The sequence below is a fragment of the Pimephales promelas genome, chromosome 4 (genome assembly GCF_988280905.1).
Source record: "Pimephales promelas chromosome 4, fPimPro1.hap1.1, whole genome shotgun sequence".
NCBI lineage: Eukaryota > Metazoa > Chordata > Actinopteri > Cypriniformes > Leuciscidae > Pimephales > Pimephales promelas.
In genome coordinates, this window is record NC_142772.1 from 8,230,796 (window position 1) to 8,252,934 (window position 22,139).

Here is a 22,139-nt window from a genome sequence, read left to right on the forward strand (position 1 = left end):
GACCATTTCTTTTCCCAATCTACTTTTCATCACTAGGATCTGTCACTGACAAACATGTTTTTCCTATCACTGCTACGCTGATCATACGCTGAACTCTACCTCTCATCCCAACCAGATGATCCGACGGTAGCTGCTCAGATCTTGGCCTGCTTGACAGACATTTTTTGCAAGATGAAGGACCACCATTTTCTCAACCTTGGTGATTCCAGGCCAACCCAACTCTTCCTCACAACTCCTCCCTTCCACTTAACTCCATCCAGGACAGCCAGGAACCTTGGAGTTGTGATTCTTGATCAGTTAAACTTCACAGACCACAATGCTAGAACTGCCCGGTCAGGCTCTTCCTATCGGAGCATGCTACACAATCCCTTGTCCAAGCTCTTGTTCTATCCAGATTGGACTATTGTGATTCTCTCTTGGCAGGTCTTCCACCATGGATTACCAAACCTCTGCAACTGATCCAGAATGCTGAGTGGTCTTTGATGAGCTGAAGAGAACACATCGCACCTCTCCTCATTCAATTAAACTGGTTGCCAATCGTTCTGAAAGTGAACAGCGTCTTATGGTGCCATCCCAAGAGGTACAAAATTACTTTCAAAGAATTTTACTTTGACTGTTCCCAGCTGGTGGAATGACCTGCCGTAATTGAGTTTTCCATTTTCAAGAAATGGCTGAAGACGTATCTTTTTCGTCAACACTTGACCCATTAATAGGGTTGGGTATCGTTTGAATTTGAACGATTCTGATTCCGATTCTGATTCCTTGTTTCGATTCCGGTTCCTAACGATTCTCGATTCCGATTCTTTTAAGAGGCAGGGTCAAAAAAGTTTAGCTAACCTTGCCAACCAACGGCCTTTCTGAAGGAAATACTCCTTCTGTAAAAATACTCCTTTTGTCACAAATTTTGCATTTTGCCGAGATTTCGTTATTTTTAGGAAAGTGAAGCCACACTTTGGACCGCCGACGTAAGCTACTCATGTTCGACTCGCGTGGTTATGCCAACACTTCCGGTAGACGCTTCTTCGTTGGTGCTGTTCAGCGGTTTCTTCTTCCGCTCGGCGGACTGTGAATATCGAAACTAGGAATCGAAATTTTAACTTTTGAACGATTCCGGGAAAAACGGAAAGTTAGTTCCGGTTCCAATCGATACTCGATTCTCGATACCCAACCCCACCCATTAATACTTACTACTCTCTCTCTCTCTCTCTCTCTGTATATATATATATATATATAACTTGCTATGCTAGATAAACTGGGATTATAGTCACAGCATTTGCATGTTGTTGCTCTATTGTTGGTTTGATTGCTGTTTATCTCATCATTTTGACTTCTATCTTCTAATTATGACATAATTATATGTCCCCAAATGCATATGTTTTTTGAATAGTACATAAGAAAAAGAGGCATATGTAAGTGCACATTTTAATAACAGTCAAACAGTGAAATTGAAATATACAACAGTGTTATACAAATTTTCAAAAAGCAAAGAACAACCAAACAATTTCTAGAAAATATTATTAATCATACAGTAATGCTAAAATGTGAAACCAGGCACTTCAAATGCTTTGGACAATGCTGCATAAAAAAAAAATAGTGTGAAATGCTTATATTCCACAGCAGGCATATAAAATGTTTTCCCTGCCAGAAATCCTTAGAAAAATTCAAAAACACAAAACTAGGTGCATGCCGAAAATATATTAAGAAATGTAAACTGTGCTGACCAATCAACTAAATGTTGTCTCAAAATAACTGCACATATCAGAGCCAGCAGTTCCAGTCTTGACCTTGCGACTAAAATTATCAATGAACCTTCCGCATTAAATTACACAACAGTGACACAAATTTCTAATAAAGCAATATGTAAACAAGCTATACAGATATCAGTGTTTTTTAAAAGTTTGTGTTTTGTTTTGTGCAGTTTATCCGCCGTTATCAATACACAAAGTCAGATTTGAACCTTCATTTCCAACAAAATTGGCACAGAGATTTCGCACAGAAAGTGAAATAAGGTTTTTCACGCACATTAAAAGCTCTCCTGAAACATGTCTGTCATGCTCTTTGCAGCAAGTTTGCATATCTAAACAGTGTGCCGATGCATATTAGTGCTTTTTTCCCTTCAGTAATTAGCAGTGAAGCTCTATTCACAAGCATTTTGAACATTAGACCATGAGAAGCAGAATAGTGGTTCTCTGTGTTCTGCCTCCACGTTTAGTGCAGGTTGTAAACATTACAGAATAAATTTTTCATTTCTTTCAAAGACCTTTCTCGTCTGGTGAGTTATGAAGTGAGGCTGTTCCCTCCGGATGTACTGGAGCTCTTCAGAGGTGCTCAGTGGTGGTATGACGTGGTGTTCCAGCGATACCAGGATCTGTAAAATTCATCATATGTCAGTTGCTTTTTAATGTTTTCTTTTGCCTTTACGTATATCTATATTTTAACATTAAAGCATGTTAACTTATTCTACTATTCCCAATAAACAAAACAATGACCTTGTAAAATAGCATCATATGGTCTCTTTACACACAAGATGGCTGCATGTGTGAAGTAACTTAAAGGGTAATTAAGGGTGGAGACATGCATATGTATTGAAAGTGGGTCATATATGTAGTAGAATTATCATAAATTTCGAATTTGGGTCCTTCTTGGCCAATAAAAGGCAGAAAATGACTTTTTAGTGCTTGTGGATTGTAGACAACAATCCCCATAGTGCATTGCAATGCTCAGCTCCGCAGGCCACTCCCACTACTCCGCCCATCAATGTAGACTAGAGTTGAGCTTCACTCTACGCTACCGCCTGAAAATCATTTCGCACAATGAAATCAGAAAATGCGCGCTAATATAATATGACGAGGTAAGATCGTTAAGCCGGCGCCCGCGGCATTGGCCAATGGATTGGCGTGATTCTATATGGGCTTCAGACAATCGGAGCACTAACTCTGATGCGTAATTTTACACGTGAAATGCAGCCAAACCTTGGAGCGTTTTGTCTTTGGCATCTTCATTAATCCCGTTGCTATCAGACGTTCCGGGAGTCTCCCGCATATTAATAATGGCTCCCTGATGCCCGCAAATTAGTTAAAATCTCCAAGAGCGCGCATGCGAAAACGTATAGTGTGCGCACGAGGGAGAGAGCGAGAGACTTTGCGTGTGTGCGCCTCATGACACAGAGACTCAGGCACCGGAATTTTCGTTCTTATTCGGTCTGGTTATTACCGTTTATGTCGAAACCGGTTCCCTATTGGCACCGCGTTTCGGTACCCAACCCTATCCATGATGCATCCGTCTGCGTATTCAGTACCTTCGGCCATATTTTCAAAAAGTTTCTGCCGGTGAAATCAAACGCACTGGCACTGATCTGTGATAGGTCTGCATTAGGTCCAACCCCCTATGGGCGGTTTGAAAGGGTGGGGATTAGTGCTTGTAGTCTTTACAGAAATCTCCCCCACTTACACTTCCTCCTACAATGACGTAAAATGACGATTTTTGCGTCATTGTAGGAGGAAGTGAAAAAAGGTAAATAGCGGATTTCTCTCGTCTCAGGGGAAAATAAGAGAGTGTTGCACGACCATTCAATAGTAAGACTGGATTTCTAACAATGTAAAATCTCAAGGCAAATGGGTGGAGTGTCCCTTTAAAGGATGGTATTTGATGTGGTTATACCCTGCTGTGTTGAACGTCTGGTTGACCCCCTGTGCCGTCAGTGGACTGGATGTAGTGGACAGAGCGCTGGGGGAAGAGCCTCGACTGGGGCTGTTGGGGGAGGAGCTTGATGATACTGCAACAAAAATGTGTTATAACATCAGAAAACACAATAAGGTTATAAATTATAAATACATTTTACTACAATGGCAATAGCATGGTTTGTCATCCCACCGGCTCTATACTCACCACCTCCAGAGGCGAGTGGACTGAATGAGCGTGAAGTTGAAGGCTGAAACAGGAAATTAATCAAATTAGTGGGAGACAAGGTGGAGAACATTTTTTTTAAGGAAAAACATACATCCCTTTAATCACAAACCCTCAAAAACACACACAGCTTGGGGAGGAAGATAAAGTTCTAAACATGCCAACATAATTCATTATTAATTTAAAGTTTATTATAACATATCGTGGCTATCCATTTGTTCCAAATGTAGAATTTAAAAAAAAATGCATGACCGTTCAAATGTCAACTGTCAAATGTCTGTGTTTAATGTTTTCGATTATTTTCTGCATTTATATACAGTCAAAACCGTAATTTTGTGAAATATTATTACAATTAGAGCCAGACAGATATATCGGCCGATATTAGGCATTTTCCAAAATATCGGTATTGGTCATAATGGCCATAATGGACATTGTAAAATGTAAGTTAGACTTGCGAGGAGTGAACATTTAGACATAAAGAAAAAGTATCAAACGTATCTTGTGCAGAAAAGTTAGCTTTTCTTTTACACGTGTGTGAAATACAACAATATTTAATAATAAAAAAAAAATATCGGCCGATATATCGGATTTTAAAACCCAAAAATATTGCCTTCAAAATCCTTTATCGGTCAGGCTCTAATTACAATTCAACTATTTTCTATTTTAATATGTTTTTAATATAATTTAATCCTGTGAATTTACATGATCCTTCAGAAATCATTCTAATATGCTGATATGCTATTATTCTTTTTTTATTATTTTCACAGTTAAAAATGGTTTTGCTTCGTACAACATATGTTACATTTAAAGAAATTTTATTTTCACTTTTGATCAATTTGATGCATCCTTGCTGAATAAAAGTATTAATTTCTACATTAAACAATCGTACTGACCCCAAACCATAGAAAGGTATAATATAATATACAGTAACATATTATACATTATTAAATTATATTGAATATTATAAAATTGTTATCTTTTAGCTGTACTAATCCCAGGGAGAAACCAAGAAGCACTACACACTATAACATAATGTTAACACTAGACGAGGGACTAAAGACTTAAATACACAAGGATGATAATCAACAGAAGTAGAGACAGGTGCGCAACATAATCAGTAACCATAGAAACTAACAAGGATCGAGAACACAAGCAAACAGGAACAGAACCAAACTGAAACACAAAGAAACTAACAAACTCTGTGACCGTAATAGAATAGAATAGAATAGAATAGAAACTTCCTTTTCTTCTATTCGAAACAAGATCTGCCCTATGTGTCTCTATCCATGTTGATCCAGAGATTATTATTAATAAATCTTGATGGTCACCATTCAGGTTGTACTTTTATGACTGGGTGTGTCTAAGAAACCATGCCAGATGTACATTATGAATCATGCTCAGTACCATTTTGCAAAATTTCAGGGGGAGCTTAACTGGACTGTTAATAATTTCCTGTGGACTAGATCAATCATTACTAGAGGTAGCAGACAGACCCCCATCTCATTCAATAATGATTTCTCAGACTCACCAGACGAGGGTTGTAGTTGTGAGACTTCATGGGTGAAGAGGAAATGGGGCAGTATATCCTTTTCTCTTTCTGCCGCCGGTTGCAGAACCAAACCCGCACTACTTCCTTCTCCATGGCTAGCTGCTCTGAGATGAGCGTAATCTCTTCAGAGTTGGGTTTTGGGTTCTAGATATAGGGAATAAAGCGTGTTTATATATCACAGGCTACAGAAAACCGATGCATCTTGTCATTGCTGAAAATGACCTGTTACACTACATCAGAAAGGACACTTTATAAGAGCAGGTTGGGGACTGTCTTCAGCAAGTAGTGACATCTTAAAATTCTCTAAATCTTGGGATAGTTTAGGATTAAACCTCCACATGCTAATGCAGCACACAGATGACTACATTTTAATAATAATTATTGCAAATGCAACAAAATTATAATATATCACTGTAAATGATAATCAATTGTAACACTTTGTTCAATTTGTTAACATTAGTTGACTATATTAGTAAACGTAAACTAACAAAAAAGAATATATTTATTAATCTTAGTTATTTCAACATTTACACTACCAATAAAAAGTTTGGAATAATTCAAATGTTTTTATATATTTCTATTAAAGCTACACTGTGTGATTTTTACCCCCATCTAGCGGTGAAAGGTATGACAATCCAATGAATATTAGTTTCTGTTCCTCTCAATTCCAATTTCCAACTCCTACAGTGGCCAATGTAGTCCAAGATTAAAATGGCTTCCAGTTCGACCACGTCCATGAGTGTTAACTCAAATGTAAACGCGAAAGGCGGAGCTTGAATTAACGGGTGTGTCCGTCTTTGGCTAACGTACATTCAAGATGGAGGGGCAACATGGCGACCGACATTAGAACCCCTTACCCATATTTATATAAAGGCTAGATATCTCGTCCATGCTGCTGGCCAATGGAGGTCGACGTCTGCACCTGGCGGCCATCTTGTCACAGGCAGCTCGCTCACTCGTAACATTGTGTTAATGGTACATGTACTATTTAAATAACCATAACTTGCTAAATTTTCTACCGATTTTCAAACGGTTTGGTTTGTTATAAACATCAGAGATGTAGTTATGACACAGCATACTTATGAATAATAAGTGTATAAATAAATAATCATCCAGATAATTATAGCCACGTTAATACCGTTTGTAAATCCGTTAAGATTTCAACGAGATAAGAGTATTTGTGTTTGTGCTGACCACAAATCTTACATCAGCTTGCCTGTGACAAGATGGCCGCCGGTGATGACGATAGAAACTCTGCCTTAAGACATCTAGATCTAGCCTTTATATAGATATCTATGCCCTTACCCGTATGCATTTTCAATGGCATATTATACACTCAAGAGAATACTTTATTACTTGAACGAAGTAAATATACATTAATGAGCACAAATATTTTTGAAAGAACTACGTGTTTTTAGCTAAGAATAAACTAAAAGAGTTACACACTGTAGCTTTAAAAAAAATGCATTTGAACTTCTTATTCATTAAAGAATTCTTAAAAATGTGTCACTTAAATATAAACAGCAACATTGACAATTATAAGAACAATTATTAATAACTGAGCACCATTAATAAACACTGAGCAGCAAATCAGCATATATGATTTCTGAAGGATCATGTGACACTAAATACTGAAGAAATGTTCAGCTTTGCCATCACAGGAATAAATTACATATTAAAATAGTTACTTAAAATTGGAATAATATTTCACAATATTACCATTTTTACTGTATTTTTTCAAATAAATGCAGCCTTTGTGAGCATAAGACTTCTAAACATTGAAATACTGGAATCTTAATATCTGTTAATAATATTTAATGGACATGAGAAAAAATGAACTAACAATGAATAGTTGTATTTTTATTAACTAATGTTTAAAAATATAAACAAACACTGTAACAAATGTGTTGCTCATTGTTAGTTAGGGTTAGACCTTATCGTAAACTGGACCAAAAATATTTATCATTCTTCTGTCATGCTCTCTACAATGAGAAATTCTCTCAAATTATGTTCATATGAGGGCCTGAAGAATCAAAAAAAGTAGTAAAAATGTCAAACTCACATCTAAAAAGCGTTTCTCAAGTGTGAGCTTGATGTTAGTTTCGATGCTTGTTCTCTTTTTCCTCTTCCTCCCGTAACCCTCCAAAAGGGGTGGTAGGGTGGTAGGGTTGGTCATGGTGTCGGATGGCGAGTTCTCTGAGGTGATGTGAAGGAAAGGTTTAACATTACAAGTATTTGAGTACAGTCCGCAAAACAAATACCTAATGATAACAACAGAAAAAAGATGTGAAGTTCTGTCCACTAGAGGGCAGTAGCAGCACATACCTGCATCACTCAGCCACTTCTCTAGCAAGGGCTTTAGCTTGCACATGTTTTTGAAGCTAAGATTGAGAGCCTCGAAGCGTGAGATGGTAGTCTGACTGAAGTCATTTCCATACAGCTTTCCCATGGCTAGACCTACGTCACCCTGCAAACACATCACAGGAGAGTTTGAGAACTGGATGAGATCCACAAAGGGTTGGGCAACATTGAGCCTATTTAAAATTAGCTCCTTGTCCATTTAATATTTGAGTGGATATACAGTACACTCACATGAAGTTAAATTGATATTTGAAATGACAGGGAAAGAAATATACAAAATTGCAATAATAAAATACTACTACCACTAAAAACGACATTCACAATATATGTGAATTTCATTAGTCCGACAAAACAAATATACATAAATGTTGACTAAGTATGCCTGTTTATTCAAGCATTCTTATTTGAGCTTGAGAAACTGAATCAGAATAGCTTCAATACTTGCCCACTGTTTATGATAAAACGTGGTTACAATGACAGAAATATCCTCATTTTTGTCAGGATTGTAAAATTATGCAATACCAATCGGTAGTTAACGATTAGAGATTTTGAAGGCCGATATCAATACAAATATTTTTGGGTTTTAAAATCCGATATTCCGATATATCGGCTGATATTTAATTTATTTATTTATTTATTTTAAACTGGACATGATAGTCACAAATTTTGTCATGCTTATTTGAGTTAAGAGAACTGATGGGGATGTTCTTTTAATTGTTATTCAAGCAATGTGTGTATCGTGACTAACTCAACGAATGTTGCCAACAGGAATGGTGTAGAGTGCCCTCTGGCGGACATGGTTCAAGCGCGTTTCGTCCATTTTTATTTTATTTTTGAAATATTCATTTATCGGCCATTATAACTGTCGATACCGATAGTTTGGAAAATGCCTAATATCGGCCGATAATATCGATCTGCCGATATATCGGTCTGGCTCTATTAATGATATTTTTGAATAGAACAGTACGTATTCAATCGTGTTCACTCCCATTTATTTGTGATCACTAAACAATGTCCATTAGGGACAAATATTGATATATTCACACGTTTACTTAATATGTCTTCAGATAGAATTGTTGTTTCTATTCTTTTTTTTTTATTAATTATGCAATCTGATGAGAATTTAGCGGCTTCAAACACAATCTGTGTCTCTCGCTTCTGGGATGGACTACTTGCACTGAGCTTTATTATGCACTTCCGCTTTAAAATAGTACGATTTATTTCCAGTTATGAATATGTGCAATCTGTCAAGTCACCCGGTTGACAAAACACCACTTAAAATGAGCATCTGCAAGAATATTTAAAAATCTGAACACTTTCAGAGACAGGAGAAGAGATATTCTGATTCTGAGAATTTTCCAAACTCAACAGAAGCTGGTGATATTTATAATGTATAAGTAACGGACATAGGCGCACAAGAGACTGATTCAAGCGGCTCCTGCGGCCTTTAGCGTCGTTGTTAGCGTGGCCACCTCCCACGCCGGAGACCCTTGTTCGAATCCCGCTTGGAGCAGGTCGAGTAGGATCGGTTAAAATTGGTGCCGTGACCCGGATGGTAGTGAGGTTTAGGAAAGTAAGTGTAACTGTCGTAACCAAGTAAGAGCTGTGCGTGTAAACCTCACTCCCTAGATTTAAGAGACGTGCTAGCGGATTCTGTTTTTAGCACCTTTGTTAGCATGGCCACCTCCCACACTGGAGACTACAGTTCGAATCCTGCTCGAAGCAGTTCATGATCAGTTACAATTGGTGCCGTGACCCGGATGTTAGTGAGGTTTAGGAGAAGTCGTGGGCCAGTAAGAGCTGTGCCTGTGCGTGTAAACCTCACTCCCCTAATCTCAAGAAGCGCAGTAGCGACTGATACTAGAGGCTGCTGTCTTTAGCGTCCTTTTTAGAGCACCCGTCTCTCTAACACCTGAGACCCCTCGGAGGGAGTTGAGTAGGACTGGTTACATTTAGTCTGTTCAATACCATAAAATTAATATACATCTAAAAAAGTTATAAAACCAGGCACAAAGTCTTACCTGAGTAAACCCTAGTTTGATGCGTCTTTGTTTAAAGGCTTTAGCAAACTGCTCCAGCTCCTCCAGGTCATTAGGTTCATCTTGTGGTGATCCCACATGTTTTGGGACCTGTAAGTGAGACATGTCCAGGTGTCCATCCATAGAGGAGCCAGCCAGCCCTGTCCTGCCCATTGCCTTAGGAGAAAATAAAGCTGTTAGAGTCTAGGTAATCAGTTGTTATCACCTTTGTTTGCTTACTTGCCATTTGTATTATTGTTTTGGTGTGTTTTCCTGTTCTCATGACCTTAAAAAAGTACCCTGGTATTATGCATTACAGTAATAGTCTATGTCAATATGGCAATGGTATGGTTTTCTCACTACCATGATGGAAATTCATTGAAAGACCTTACAGTACCACTGTTAGTATGCAATTTAATGATATCAACTTCAAATTGGGAATCAAAAACCTGGTTAGACACATATGGTTTTCGAGCAGTTTTAGAGTCCAAATTGTTTTGTAAAATATATACATAATCTGCTTAATCTTCTTTAAAAAAGAGACCGGGAAAAGAGACCTGTATTTCTAAGTATTCAAGAATTACAACTATTTAAGTTTGGATGTGCATTTGTACATCTATAATGAGGGGAGTGACAGTTAATAGGTTTAAATGTCATGGTAGATGCATATAATAACCAATATATGAACCAATGAATGTATATAATCAAAGGTTTAGAGGCATTTTTGCCCAAACGTATGTTTCTTCTGAAAATAAAAAAGGAAAAAGAGGGCAAAACTATAAACAAGACAAAGGGTGGAAGTTTTGATCATTTCTTGGTCACTATATAATTCCCATTCTTTCATTTGTGTTCTTTCATAGACTTGATGACTTATTTAATACATGTAAAATAGTAACAGTGAAGAATAAACAGGTGTTTTGGTTACACTTTACAATCTCATCTGTTAATGTTAGTTAATGCATTAAAGGGCTTACACACCCTCATGTCGTTCCAAACTCGTAAGACTTTAATTCATCCTCAGAACACAAATGAAGACGTTTTTGATGAAACCTGAGATCTTTCTGTCCCTCCATTGACAGCTACACAACTACCACTTTCAAGCCCCAGAAAGGTAGTAAAGACATCTTTAAAGTAGTTCATGTGACTCCAGTGGTTTTACCTCAATTGTACAGTACGATGTGGCATGAGTGCTTTGTTTGCGCAATAAACAAAAATAATTTACCATTTTAATTACAAAATACTAATCTCCAAAAAGAGATCCTGAGGGGACCAGGATACACACGTGAGAGCAGACACTCCTGCCTGAATGCGCATTGGTGATAAATATATATTTTTTTTCAAGTGGTAAATTATGTTGTATTTTTGGCGCAAACAAAACACTCGCATCACCTCATATAATTGAGGTTAAACCACTGGAGTCACATGGATTACTGTAATGTCTTCACTACCTTTCTGGGGGTTGAAAGTGCTAGTTGTGTGGTTGTCAATGGAGGGATAGAAATATCTCAGATTTCATCAAAAATATCTTCATTTGTGTTCTGAAGTTGAACAAAACGACTTACTGGTTTGGAACGACATGAGGGAGAGTAATTAATAAGAGAATTTTCATTTCTGGGTGAACTAATGCTTTAACTAGCTTAATTTAACATTGAGCATTGTTTTTACTGCGTCTGCATTTATTAACCTTTCTTGATGTTAATAGTAATGCAAATGTTCATCTTCATGTGAGGTCACAGTTCATTAAGTAATGTAAACAGATACGACTTTTGATCTTAAAAATGTATTATAATGTCAATGTTGAGAATAACATTAAAGGAGTTCACTTTTGAAAAAACTTTTGCTGATAATTTACTCACCCCAATGTCATCCAAGATGTCCATGACTTTCTTGCTTCAGTCAAAAAGAAATTAAGGTTTTTGATGAAAACATTCCAGCATTTTTCTCCATATAATGGACTTCAATGGGAACCAAACGATTCAAGGTCCAAAAGACAGTTTCAGTGCAAACTGTTCAAAGGGCTTTAAACGATTCCAGACAATGAATATAAGGGTCTTATCAAGCAAAACGATTGCTCGTTAAAAAAAAAATAACAACAAAGTTTAAGTTTTATAAGCTCAAATGCTCGCCTTGTTCTGTACTGCGATGCATGTTCGTGACTCTCCTTTTCATCAAAATGAACGAATCTTTTTCCGAGTCAATTCATTCGTTTTGTTCGTTGAATGAACCAAATTACTCGGAAAAAGATTCGTTCATTTTGATCAACGAGTTCGAACAGGAGAGTCACGAACGTGCATCACAGAACAGAGCAAGGCTTTTAAAACTTTGTTATTTATTTATTAAATGAGCGATCGTTTCGTTTGTTCGAAGACCCTTCTTCATCGTCTGAAATCGTTTAAAGCCCTTTGAGCAGTTTGCAGTAAAAGTGTCTTTTGGACCTTGAACCGTTTGGTTCCCACTGAAGTCCATTATATGGAGAAAAATCCTGGAATGTTTTCATCAAAAACCTTAATTTCTTTTCGACTGAAGAAAGAATGACATGGACATCTTGGATGACATTGGGGTGAGTAAATTATCAGCAAATTTTTTTTCAAAAGTGAACCACTCCTTTAACTAAGATTATTAAATGCTGTAAAGTATTGTTCTGTGTTTGTTCATGTTAACAAATGAAAGCTTATTGTAAAGGGTTTCTGGCGTTTTAACACTTTTACATTAATTCATTCATTTATTTCAAGAAATAATCCAACATTAGGTTCCGATATCGTACCTGAGGAGTGAGTGCGAGGCCTGGCTGGTGTGGTAAGAGTCCTGTCTGGGACTGGGATGGCAAGGAAAGCAGATTGGGCTGCAGCAGTGCTGGAGGAAACAGCATTTAAACATGTATGTACTGTAGTTGAGTCTAACAAAAATACCTTTCTCAGTGAGCAACATCATCCCTAATATGATCCAGTACATCCACTGACCTTGGTGTCCTGATTGGGCCTGTGAGAGGAGAAATGATGACGGAGAGGACAGATGAGATCCAGGCATCAGGACGAGCTGGGGCAGTGAGTGCAGGGAGGGCAGTTCCTAAAAACACCAATCCACAGCCATTACATGCATACCTCATGTTTCACCACAATCACACTTTGGGTGAATTTCCAAGCATTAAATCACACAAAACATTTTCAGGTCACATTGCATCCAAGAAGAAAAAATAAGAAAAGTATTTTGCGTAAAGTCTATTAAGATATTTTGAATTAAGAAATACATTTTAAGACAGTTTAAAGGGATAGTTCACCTGAAAATGAAATAATTTACTTACCCAGTTGTTCCAAACCTGTATGAGGTTATACAAAAAAAAAAAAAAAAAAAACTTCTACCATCAATTGTTTGGTTACACACATTCTTCAAAATATTTTATTTTATGTTCAACAGAAAAAAACTTATACAGGTTTGGAACTTGAAGGTGAGTAAATGATTGATGACAGAAGTTTTATTTTTGGGTGAACCGTCTCTTTAAGCAGACATTTCTCAAAAATGCCATTACCATAATGCTTTTCCCTTATTGTTTTGTTCATTTACATTCTTTTTAGTGGTGATTCTAATTAGACTTCAGTAATCTTTTACTGTACTATATAAAAGAAAATGGTTATAATAAGTCATTATTAATTAAAAAGATTTAACAAATGCTGCCATCATTTATACACTGTAAAAAAAATATTGTTGTTTTAACTTAAAAAAAATGAAGTAACCTGGTTGCCTTAAAATGTTAAGTTCATTGAAATGGAAAAATTGAGTTAATACAATGAAGGAGATTGATTTAATCACCAGAAACTCAAAATATTATGTTATCTGAACCACATAAATAATTTAAGTCGATTTGACAAAAGAAAAAAATGTTGTGATTACAAATCATGAACATATTTTTTTACAGTGTACATACTTAAATAATAAAATAAATAATAAATATTTAATGTATTTGTTTTTTCCTCATAAATACCTGAATAATAAAATAAATATTTAATATATAGATTTTTGTCACATTACAGTAATGACAGTTTTTGCAGTTACTGTATGAGAATTAGGACTGAAATCGATGCTTAATCTGTGTTTAAAGTGATAGTCCACCCTAAAATGAAAATTATGTCATCATTTACGCAGCCTCAAGTTGTTCCAATCCCCGTTGAACACAAAAGAAAATATTTTGAAGAATGCCAGTAACCAAACAGTTGATGGTCCCCACTGACTTTTTGTTCTATACTATGGAAGTCAATGGGGTCCATCAACTCTTTGGTTACCCATAGTCTTCAAAATATCTTCTTTTGTGTTCAGCATAAAAAAAGAAACTCATACAGGTTTAGAACAACTTGAGGCTGAGTAAATGATGACAGTAGTTTTATTTTTGGGTAAACTATCTCTTTAAGCAGACATTTCTCAAAAATGTCATTACCATAATGCTTTTCTCTTATTTTTTGTTAGTTTACAATTTATTTTTAGTGGCGATTCTAATTAGATTATTAGATTACTGTATTATATAAAAAATGATTATAATAAGTCATTATAAATTAAAGGCATTTAACAAATGCTTCCTTGATTTATACATGCTTAAATAATAAAAATTGAATGTATTCTGTGATTCATACATACTTAAATAACAAATAAATGATAAATATTTAATGTATTCTGTGATTTATACATACTTAATTAACAAAATAAATAATAAATATTTAATGTATTCCTTTTTTTCCTCATAAATACTTGAATAATAAAATAAATATCTAATATATAGATTTTTCTCACATTACAGTAATGACATTTTTTTTTGCAGTTGCTTAAATCGGTGCTTAATCGGTGTTAAAGGTGATGGTTTGCCCTCAAATAAGAATTCTGTCATCATTTACTCAGCCTCAAGTTGTTCCAAACCCGATGAACACAAAAGAAGATATTTTGAAGAACCAATTGACTTCATTAGTATTTTTTTTTTCTATACTATGGACTTCTTTTGTGTTTAACAGAAGAAAGAAACTCATACAGGTTTGGAACAACTTGAGGCTGAGTAAATGATGACAGAATTTTCATTTTGGGGTGGACCATCTTTTTAACTGTTATTAAAAAATTAACAAAGCCAAAAGGCCTAATGATCTAAATAGGCTTAATTTTCTTAATACAAAACATAATTGAAAAAAAACTTCTCATTGACTGTGTTGATAAAGACGTACCCCAGTAAGCTGGCCACCAGGCACCGGTGATCCTTGAGTTAAGTGGCATGTCTTGTGTGACGAACCAGAATGAGGGGAATCGTTCAGGTTCTCAGTCTTTATCTGTACGTGAAACAAATACTTTGTTAGACAACCCAAAACACGGTGAACGTTTCAAGATGTGTAGTGGTTCACTGTCGCGCTTTGGTCCTCAGGCATGTGTGTTTGTGTGTGTGTGTACATGCACTCTGTGTGTGTACTCAGAGACCAGTAAGGCTGCAGGACTCGTTCTGCAAAGGGCCTTTAACAAACATTCCTTCCCTTCCCGCAGGCGCAGTATGCAAATGCCCTCAGAAGCCTGAAGCTAGTTCCTGTGCACGAAAGTTTTCTGTCCTCACCACTAGATCATATGACAGGCTCATCTGAAGAACGAATGAAGCTTATTCATAATGACTCTCAAAAGAAAACTTTTGAAACCTTTCAATCCGTTTCCACTTGAACTACCGTACCAAAGAGTTTCACCTCATGAGAGGTGCTCCGAATACCAAAACAGTTCGTTTTCACATGATGAATGATAAGTCAAGCAAAGTTTGTACGTACTTGTCTGGTGAAGTCAATGCCATTTTGTTCAATGTCTGAAAAACAAAAAAAGATAATCACACTTAACATTACATAAACATTCAGACTGTCTCCCACTCGAGGGATCCAGATAATGTTACAAAACATTTTAGTTTTCATTTAAACTATTTCAAGGAGCTTTCATAGTAAGACTTATGATGGATCACCATAAAAACAAACTCCCAAATGTTCCATTAAACTGAGCGAGGAGGGTTAGTCGGCGGTTCAAAGGTCGTCAATACCAGGTAATCTCTCTTCATTTGAAATTCAAATCTATCTCTATGAGGCCGTGGTTAGAACGACACTCACTCACTCCACAATATGGAAATATAGCCTTCTCCTGAGCCAAACTTCCAGTATGGAAATCATCAGATCATGCAAATGAGTTTCCATGGCAACTTTTAGAGGCTTTCACATTTGAATACTTACAGACCTCCAGGTGCATCTCTTTCCACCCCACCACCCCTCCCCTCTCTCTCTCTCTCTCACACACACACACACACACACACACTATTATGCTTATAAAACCTGCCGTGACCCATTTCCCCCGTTTTGATTGCATTATATTTCGTTAAAATCCCTGATTTTAAAGTCAGAATGGTTATAGTCATCCAGTCATACGTGTTTGCACATAAACTGTGATGATGCGTAGCAATTGTACAAGTCCAAAACAATAAAATGCCCTCACTACAAAAAATTGATTTAGATATACTTTCACTAGTTTTCATGTCGGCTCATATAAATGTGTTTGTAAACATGAACGACATTTATTTTGTACAATCCAAATATTTGTAGGTATCAGATGACCTGATGGGATACCTGATAGGTCTAACCTGAACCCTAAGCCATATCCAAACATTTCACACCACAGAGGTGATAGAACATAAATTAAATAGATATTTAACAATGAGGGACAATACACTGCTCTCTCTGAATTCTCATTTCTCTCAGGTTCCTCATTTGAGCGAGATGGTTCCCTACAGAAGCCATTGTAACCAGACCAAGATTCAGTAGTGCCTGAGGCTATGAGCACTTCATTGCAAACAAACCGCCACATACATCCTGGTAGACTTCACATCCATCAGCCTGCACACATCACACACCTTATGCACTCTGTACTCTGTATTCAACAATACATAAGAATGTCTCACAATTTATGGGGTGACAAATAAAAAGTAAAAAAGAAAATGTATAGATGTATATGCACTGAACATAATAATGACTTCTAAGGTTGGCGCAGAGCCATTTGTACAAACTTGCCCGAGAGCGTGACCAGTGTCCCATCAACACAAAGAGTTAAACTTTTGGTCATAACCACAAACGGTTATTTTGTGAAGAAGCCCGATGGCAGTTCGTGAAATTTTGATCCTCATTTAAAGGTGAATCACAAACACGGTGTTTAACCATTTAGCATCAAACACAGAAAATAAAGGCTCAATTTGTGAGAAAATACCCAAAAATAAAATCACATTTGGACATAAAATATTTTCAATATTTAAGAAAATAAATCAAATGTGTTTTGTAATGTAGCACATTGTCATATTTTATAGAGTTGTTAAATATTGTAAACCTCACTCGTGCCACAAATTCTGTTATTTTACAACTCTAAATAGAGTAAACTGAAAAAAAATATATATATATATAATTGGCGTATAATTTATTGACTTTCCATGTTATTTACATTCAAATGTCACCATACATTAGTTAAGAGGCAATTGTTCCATTTCAAGGCAATTGACAATAATCCAGAGAGTGAAAAGGCTCCTTACCAGCTGGTTCGTGCTGAGATTCTGTCTGTTCAACAGCCTCTGTGCTCATCTTAATATCTGTAATGATAAATACAGCTGATTTTCCTACAGGATCACAACTTTATGCAGACACTGAGGCAATTCATGCCTGGGCCCAGCCAGTAAAATGATCTTGAGGTTTATTCTAATGTGTCCAGCTTTCTCCTTTATGTAAAGGGCTTGTTGTAATATTCATAAGAGCAAGGGTATCCCCATTCACTATTCACCACAATCACTCTGTCTCTCCACCCTAATCTCTTCTAGTCAAAAACATTTAAATCTGTCAATATCTAGAGCTGTGAACAGGTACGATGCAAAACAATATGATTCCACAAAACGGTCTCCGCTTGAGAAGTAAGCAGGAATCTGGGATATAAAGCATTTCTATAAAAACTTTGAGAAGTACATCTACACTTACCTTATAGAAGAAAAGGTCCACTGATCCAGGCTCTGTAGATTAAATCCCTGCTTCTGTGGTGCTTTTCTCGGGTGAACTGAGTGTGCCTTTCTCAAAAAGGTTCAGAGAAACACATTTAGCAAAGTGGGTTAGTAGAAGAGCATTCACCTCTCCAGTATCCCACACCAGGCGATAGACACGTCATTTGCATAAGGCCCTCGTGTGTCCTATCCAGACTCTGACTTTTTGCATAAAACAACAATAGGCAGACAGCAAACTTCGAAAAGCTTGAGAATAGGAACATGCGTGCAACTCTATGCCTGTGTCAATGTACACTGGTAAACTTAAAGTGTGCCAGGTCTTTGATTGAACATGGCATAGCTCTGTTTATTCAGATGTAGCACTATGCAAAAAGGCTGGAATTATGATGCTTCTTTTTCTAGGCTTGAATGGGTTTGACTGAATGAGTTATATAGGATACAGTCAAAAGTTTGGAAAAAATTATATTTGTAATGTTTTTGAAAGAAGTATCTTAGGTTCATCTTTCTCTCTATATATCTATCTATCTATCTATATATATATATATATATGTGTGTGTGTGTGTGTGTGTGTAATATATATTTATTTATAATTTTATATATATATAAAAAGGTAAATGTTGTAAAATTTAAATTTAAAATAATGCTTTTTTTATTGAATATACTTCATTATACACTTTAAAATATAATTTATTTTCAGCATCTTTACTCCAGTCTTCAGTTTCACATGATCCTTAAGAAATCATTCCAACATGCTGATTTGATACTCAGTTATTATCAATGTTGGAAACGGTTGTATTACTAATAAAACGTTTAAAAGAACAGCATTTATTCAAAATACAAATCTTTTTAAACATTATGATTCTGGACGATTATCTTTTAACCCTGGCAGAGTTCATTCCCCAACAGAGGTGAATGATTTCTCAATGCATTTCTCTAGCCAGAGTTCTGTGGAAATGTAAACATTAAAAACAAAACCGCCGTCTCTTGGTCTTGGGGACGGGTTTCCCAACCAAAATTCTGAGATCATGTAATTAAATCAAATGCGTATATCCTCAACACTATTCCAGTGAATTCACCCACGAAGTTTCTCATGACTGAGAATCTCATGGTGTGCGGGGGTAGGCATTGTTTACTGATTAAGCTTGATTCATTTCCAGCGCGAAGCAATTCTTTCGTAACGGTTCGAATCGTTTGCGTTACCCCGACCGATAAACATTTATGGAGATAAAGACTGATAAACTAAACACACCAAGGAGTAACATCGGTTATAATTCACAGCTGCGTTTTGTTTGTCACGGATGTCAGCTTGTTTGTGCGGATCTACACTTTTGCCTGGTAAAGTAAGACCATTACATTGACTGGCCCCGTTATGTTAATATTTTGTAACTTTGGCCATCTAAAGATGAGTTTTACTGTCACACATCCTGACTGAAAATCACAGAAAACTTACACAAGAGGGCAGCATTCAGTCTCTGTAAAATGAGGATCCTCATCCAGCATCATATGTCGAGACATAATTCTGGCATAAAGCCACTATTGACCATTTGCATGATTTGTATGGTTGATTGTGGAGCAGTTGAGAATTGCTGGATTTTAACAAAAGAGGCAAAAATAATAATAAACCCTACTGAAAAATCTAGCATTACTGGTCTCTAGCATATGTGTTAGGGTTGGGTATCGAGAATCGAGTATCGATTGGAACCGAGACTAACTTTTCGTTTTTCCCGGAATCGTTCAAAAGTTAAAATTTCGATTCCTAGTTTTGATATTCACAGTCCGCCGAGCGGAAGAAGAAACCGCTGAACAACACCAACGAAGAAGCGTCTACCGGAAGTGTTGGTATAACCACGCGAGTCGAACATGAGTACCTTACGTCGGTGTGGCTTCACTTTTCTAAAAATAACGAAATCTCGGCAAAATGCAAAATTTGTGACAAAAGGAGTATTTTTACAGAAGGAGTATTTCCTTCAGAAAGGCCGTTGGTTAGCAAGGTTAGCTAAATTTTTTTGACCCTGCCTCTTAAAAGAATCGGAATCGAGAATCGTTAGGAACCGGAATCGAAACAAGGAATCGGAATCAGAATCGTTCAAATTCAAACGATACCCAACCCTAGTATGTGTTGCATGCTGGGACCAGGATGCTGGTTATGGGAAGCGGGTGTGCTGGTGGACCAGCTTAAGGTATTTTTGCATTCTGGGAAGAGCTTGTAATGCTGGTGGGCCAGCATATGTTGTCTTTTGGATGCTGGTATGATCCTAGCAAGACCACAACAAAACTCATGTGTTAAATATCACGTTTCTTAGTGTGTGTGTAGAGTGAAAATAAAGATCAAGACAAAACAAAATCCTCAATGATAATATAATCATAAGTAAAACAATAAAACATTTCAGTTCTACCTTCCTCCATGTGGAGTGTGACATGGATCGTGAAGTGGTTCTTGACATTGAACGTGGAGTCGCTGACTAGGGCGGAGGATGCACGTGTGCCACAGCTTATTGTTGGGTAGGCTATGTGGTCACCATTAATAGCTTGACTAAACTATTCTCTCGTGTCAGCGATTCATTGTATCTCCTCTACACACTGGCATGGTGGCAGTGTTATCGTATTCACTCACCAAAGAGAATGTGAGATGAGCTCATGTGAGATCAGTTGACACTATAGTCGTGCATAAACGAGCGGTGTTGTGAATTATCTCTGCTGACGAAACTCGAGACTTGAAGCCATGGCGAATACACACAGAGCACCGAAGCAATGGTGTCTCACAAAAGTTGATGTCAGAACTTGTCTACATTTATCTTTGGACACTGCATTCACTCCCTTTATATAGTTCACGGTGTGCACTGGGAAAAGAAGACAACTTCACTATTTAGAGGTTTTACCATTGATGACTGGGATTTTCTTAAAAGATCAGCATACTTGAGCTTATCAGTCCAAATGACGAAAGGCACCCCCGAGCCTTCCAACCAATGGCACCACTCCTCCAAAGCAAGCTTGATGGGCAGTAACTCTTAATTATTACAGTAATTACGTGAAGTTGTTTTATTTATTTGTTGCTTTTCCGTAGCTCAAGATCGCTTTACATTGTACATTAAAATACATTTACTCACCCACACACACATTACAATCACATACAGTATGAGTCTCACACACATAGTCTCATTATCCAAAATACATGTTGAATAGATATGTTTTTAGCTGAGTTTTGAATTTAGCCACAGATGAGATATTACGAAGTGTAAAGGGTAGTGAATTCCATAATTTAGGAGCATTCATTTAACTCTAAATTACCTTCCACTTACAATACACAACCAGAAACAAGGTATGGGCAATAAACCAATTTCAGCTGATCTAAGGGACTAGGCAGGGTGGTAAGAGTAAATAGATCAGACAGATATGGAGGTGCACGACGATTTAATGTCTTAAACGTGTATGACAGTATACAAGTGAGGGAGACAAACGATGAAAAAAAAACGTGGAGAGATGGATCTAGTCCGTGGATACACGTTGGGAAAGAACCGCACCAACCTCCATCTCTAACGTATCGACCTCCACCAAAAACTGACGATAGAAATCAGGGACCGTAAGAATGGTAGCTAAAATAAAGCGGCTCTTGAGGTTGGAAAAGCAGTGTCGGCAACTTTAGATCACCTGAAGGTCGTCTTGGTGGAGGCCAAGGTGGTGAGAATGGCGGATAGCTGGCTGTAATTGCGAATAATGCTGGTAAAAATTGACAGACCAGAAACCTCTGCAGGACCTTGCGGGAGTCTGGGGTTGCCCAATCCACCACAGCCAGAATCTTATTGGGATCCATGCACACTCCCTCAGACCACATGATGTATCCTAAAAAGGGAACAGACTATGCATGAAAAAACAGACAATTCTCTGCATTCTCTAACAGCCTCTGAAGCACTCACCTGCATGCTGAACATGTTCCTGGAGAGAAAGAGAAAGTATCAATATATCATCCCGGTGGATATAAATTAACTAATCGACCATATCTCTCAGCACGTCATTGACAAGTGGCTGAAAGACTGTGGTAGCACTGGATAGTCCAAGCGGCATAACCAAATATTCAAAGTGCCCCCTGGGGGTATTGAAAGCAGTCTTCAACTCATCCCCCTCCCTGACACCGACCGCATTGCGAAGGTCCAACTTGGAAGAGTTCCGAAGTACTCCAGGGGCCAAGTACAGGAAATGCAGGCTCAATTCGACATGTGAGAATCGCTAGGTGTTTTTCAAAAGCCGAAGACATTGACGTCGATGTTGAATATGTCAGCCCATTGTT

The 22,139-nt window shown here is 37.2% G+C and overlaps 1 protein-coding gene across 4 annotated transcripts; it reads right to left on the bottom strand.

The window, feature by feature from the left end:
• Nucleotides 1-1,408: 1,408 nt before the first annotated feature.
• Nucleotides 1,409-18,097, bottom strand: pou2f3 (POU class 2 homeobox 3). 4 transcript variants are annotated; one of them, XM_039662476.2, is made up of 14 exons: nucleotides 17,835-18,097; nucleotides 17,399-17,455; nucleotides 15,612-15,646; nucleotides 15,033-15,134; nucleotides 13,136-13,150; nucleotides 12,795-12,900; nucleotides 12,599-12,687; nucleotides 9,838-10,011; nucleotides 7,781-7,922; nucleotides 7,518-7,651; nucleotides 5,435-5,599; nucleotides 3,874-3,931; nucleotides 3,661-3,775; nucleotides 1,409-2,368 (listed from the first exon to the last, which is right to left on the bottom strand). In XM_039662476.2, the coding sequence occupies exons 2-14, from the start codon at nucleotides 17,445-17,447 to the stop codon at nucleotides 2,329-2,331; spliced, it is 1,224 nt and encodes a 407-aa protein (XP_039518410.1). In that variant the 5' UTR covers nucleotides 17,448-17,455; nucleotides 17,835-18,097; the 3' UTR covers nucleotides 1,409-2,328. The 4 variants fall into 4 exon arrangements, with proteins under 4 accessions (XP_039518410.1, XP_039518413.1, XP_039518414.1 ...); XM_039662479.2 differs by having other exon boundaries at nucleotides 3,889-3,931; nucleotides 17,835-18,091; XM_039662480.2 differs by lacking the exon at nucleotides 13,136-13,150 and having other exon boundaries at nucleotides 17,835-18,096.
• Between the last annotated feature and the right edge of the window lie 4,042 nt (nucleotides 18,098-22,139).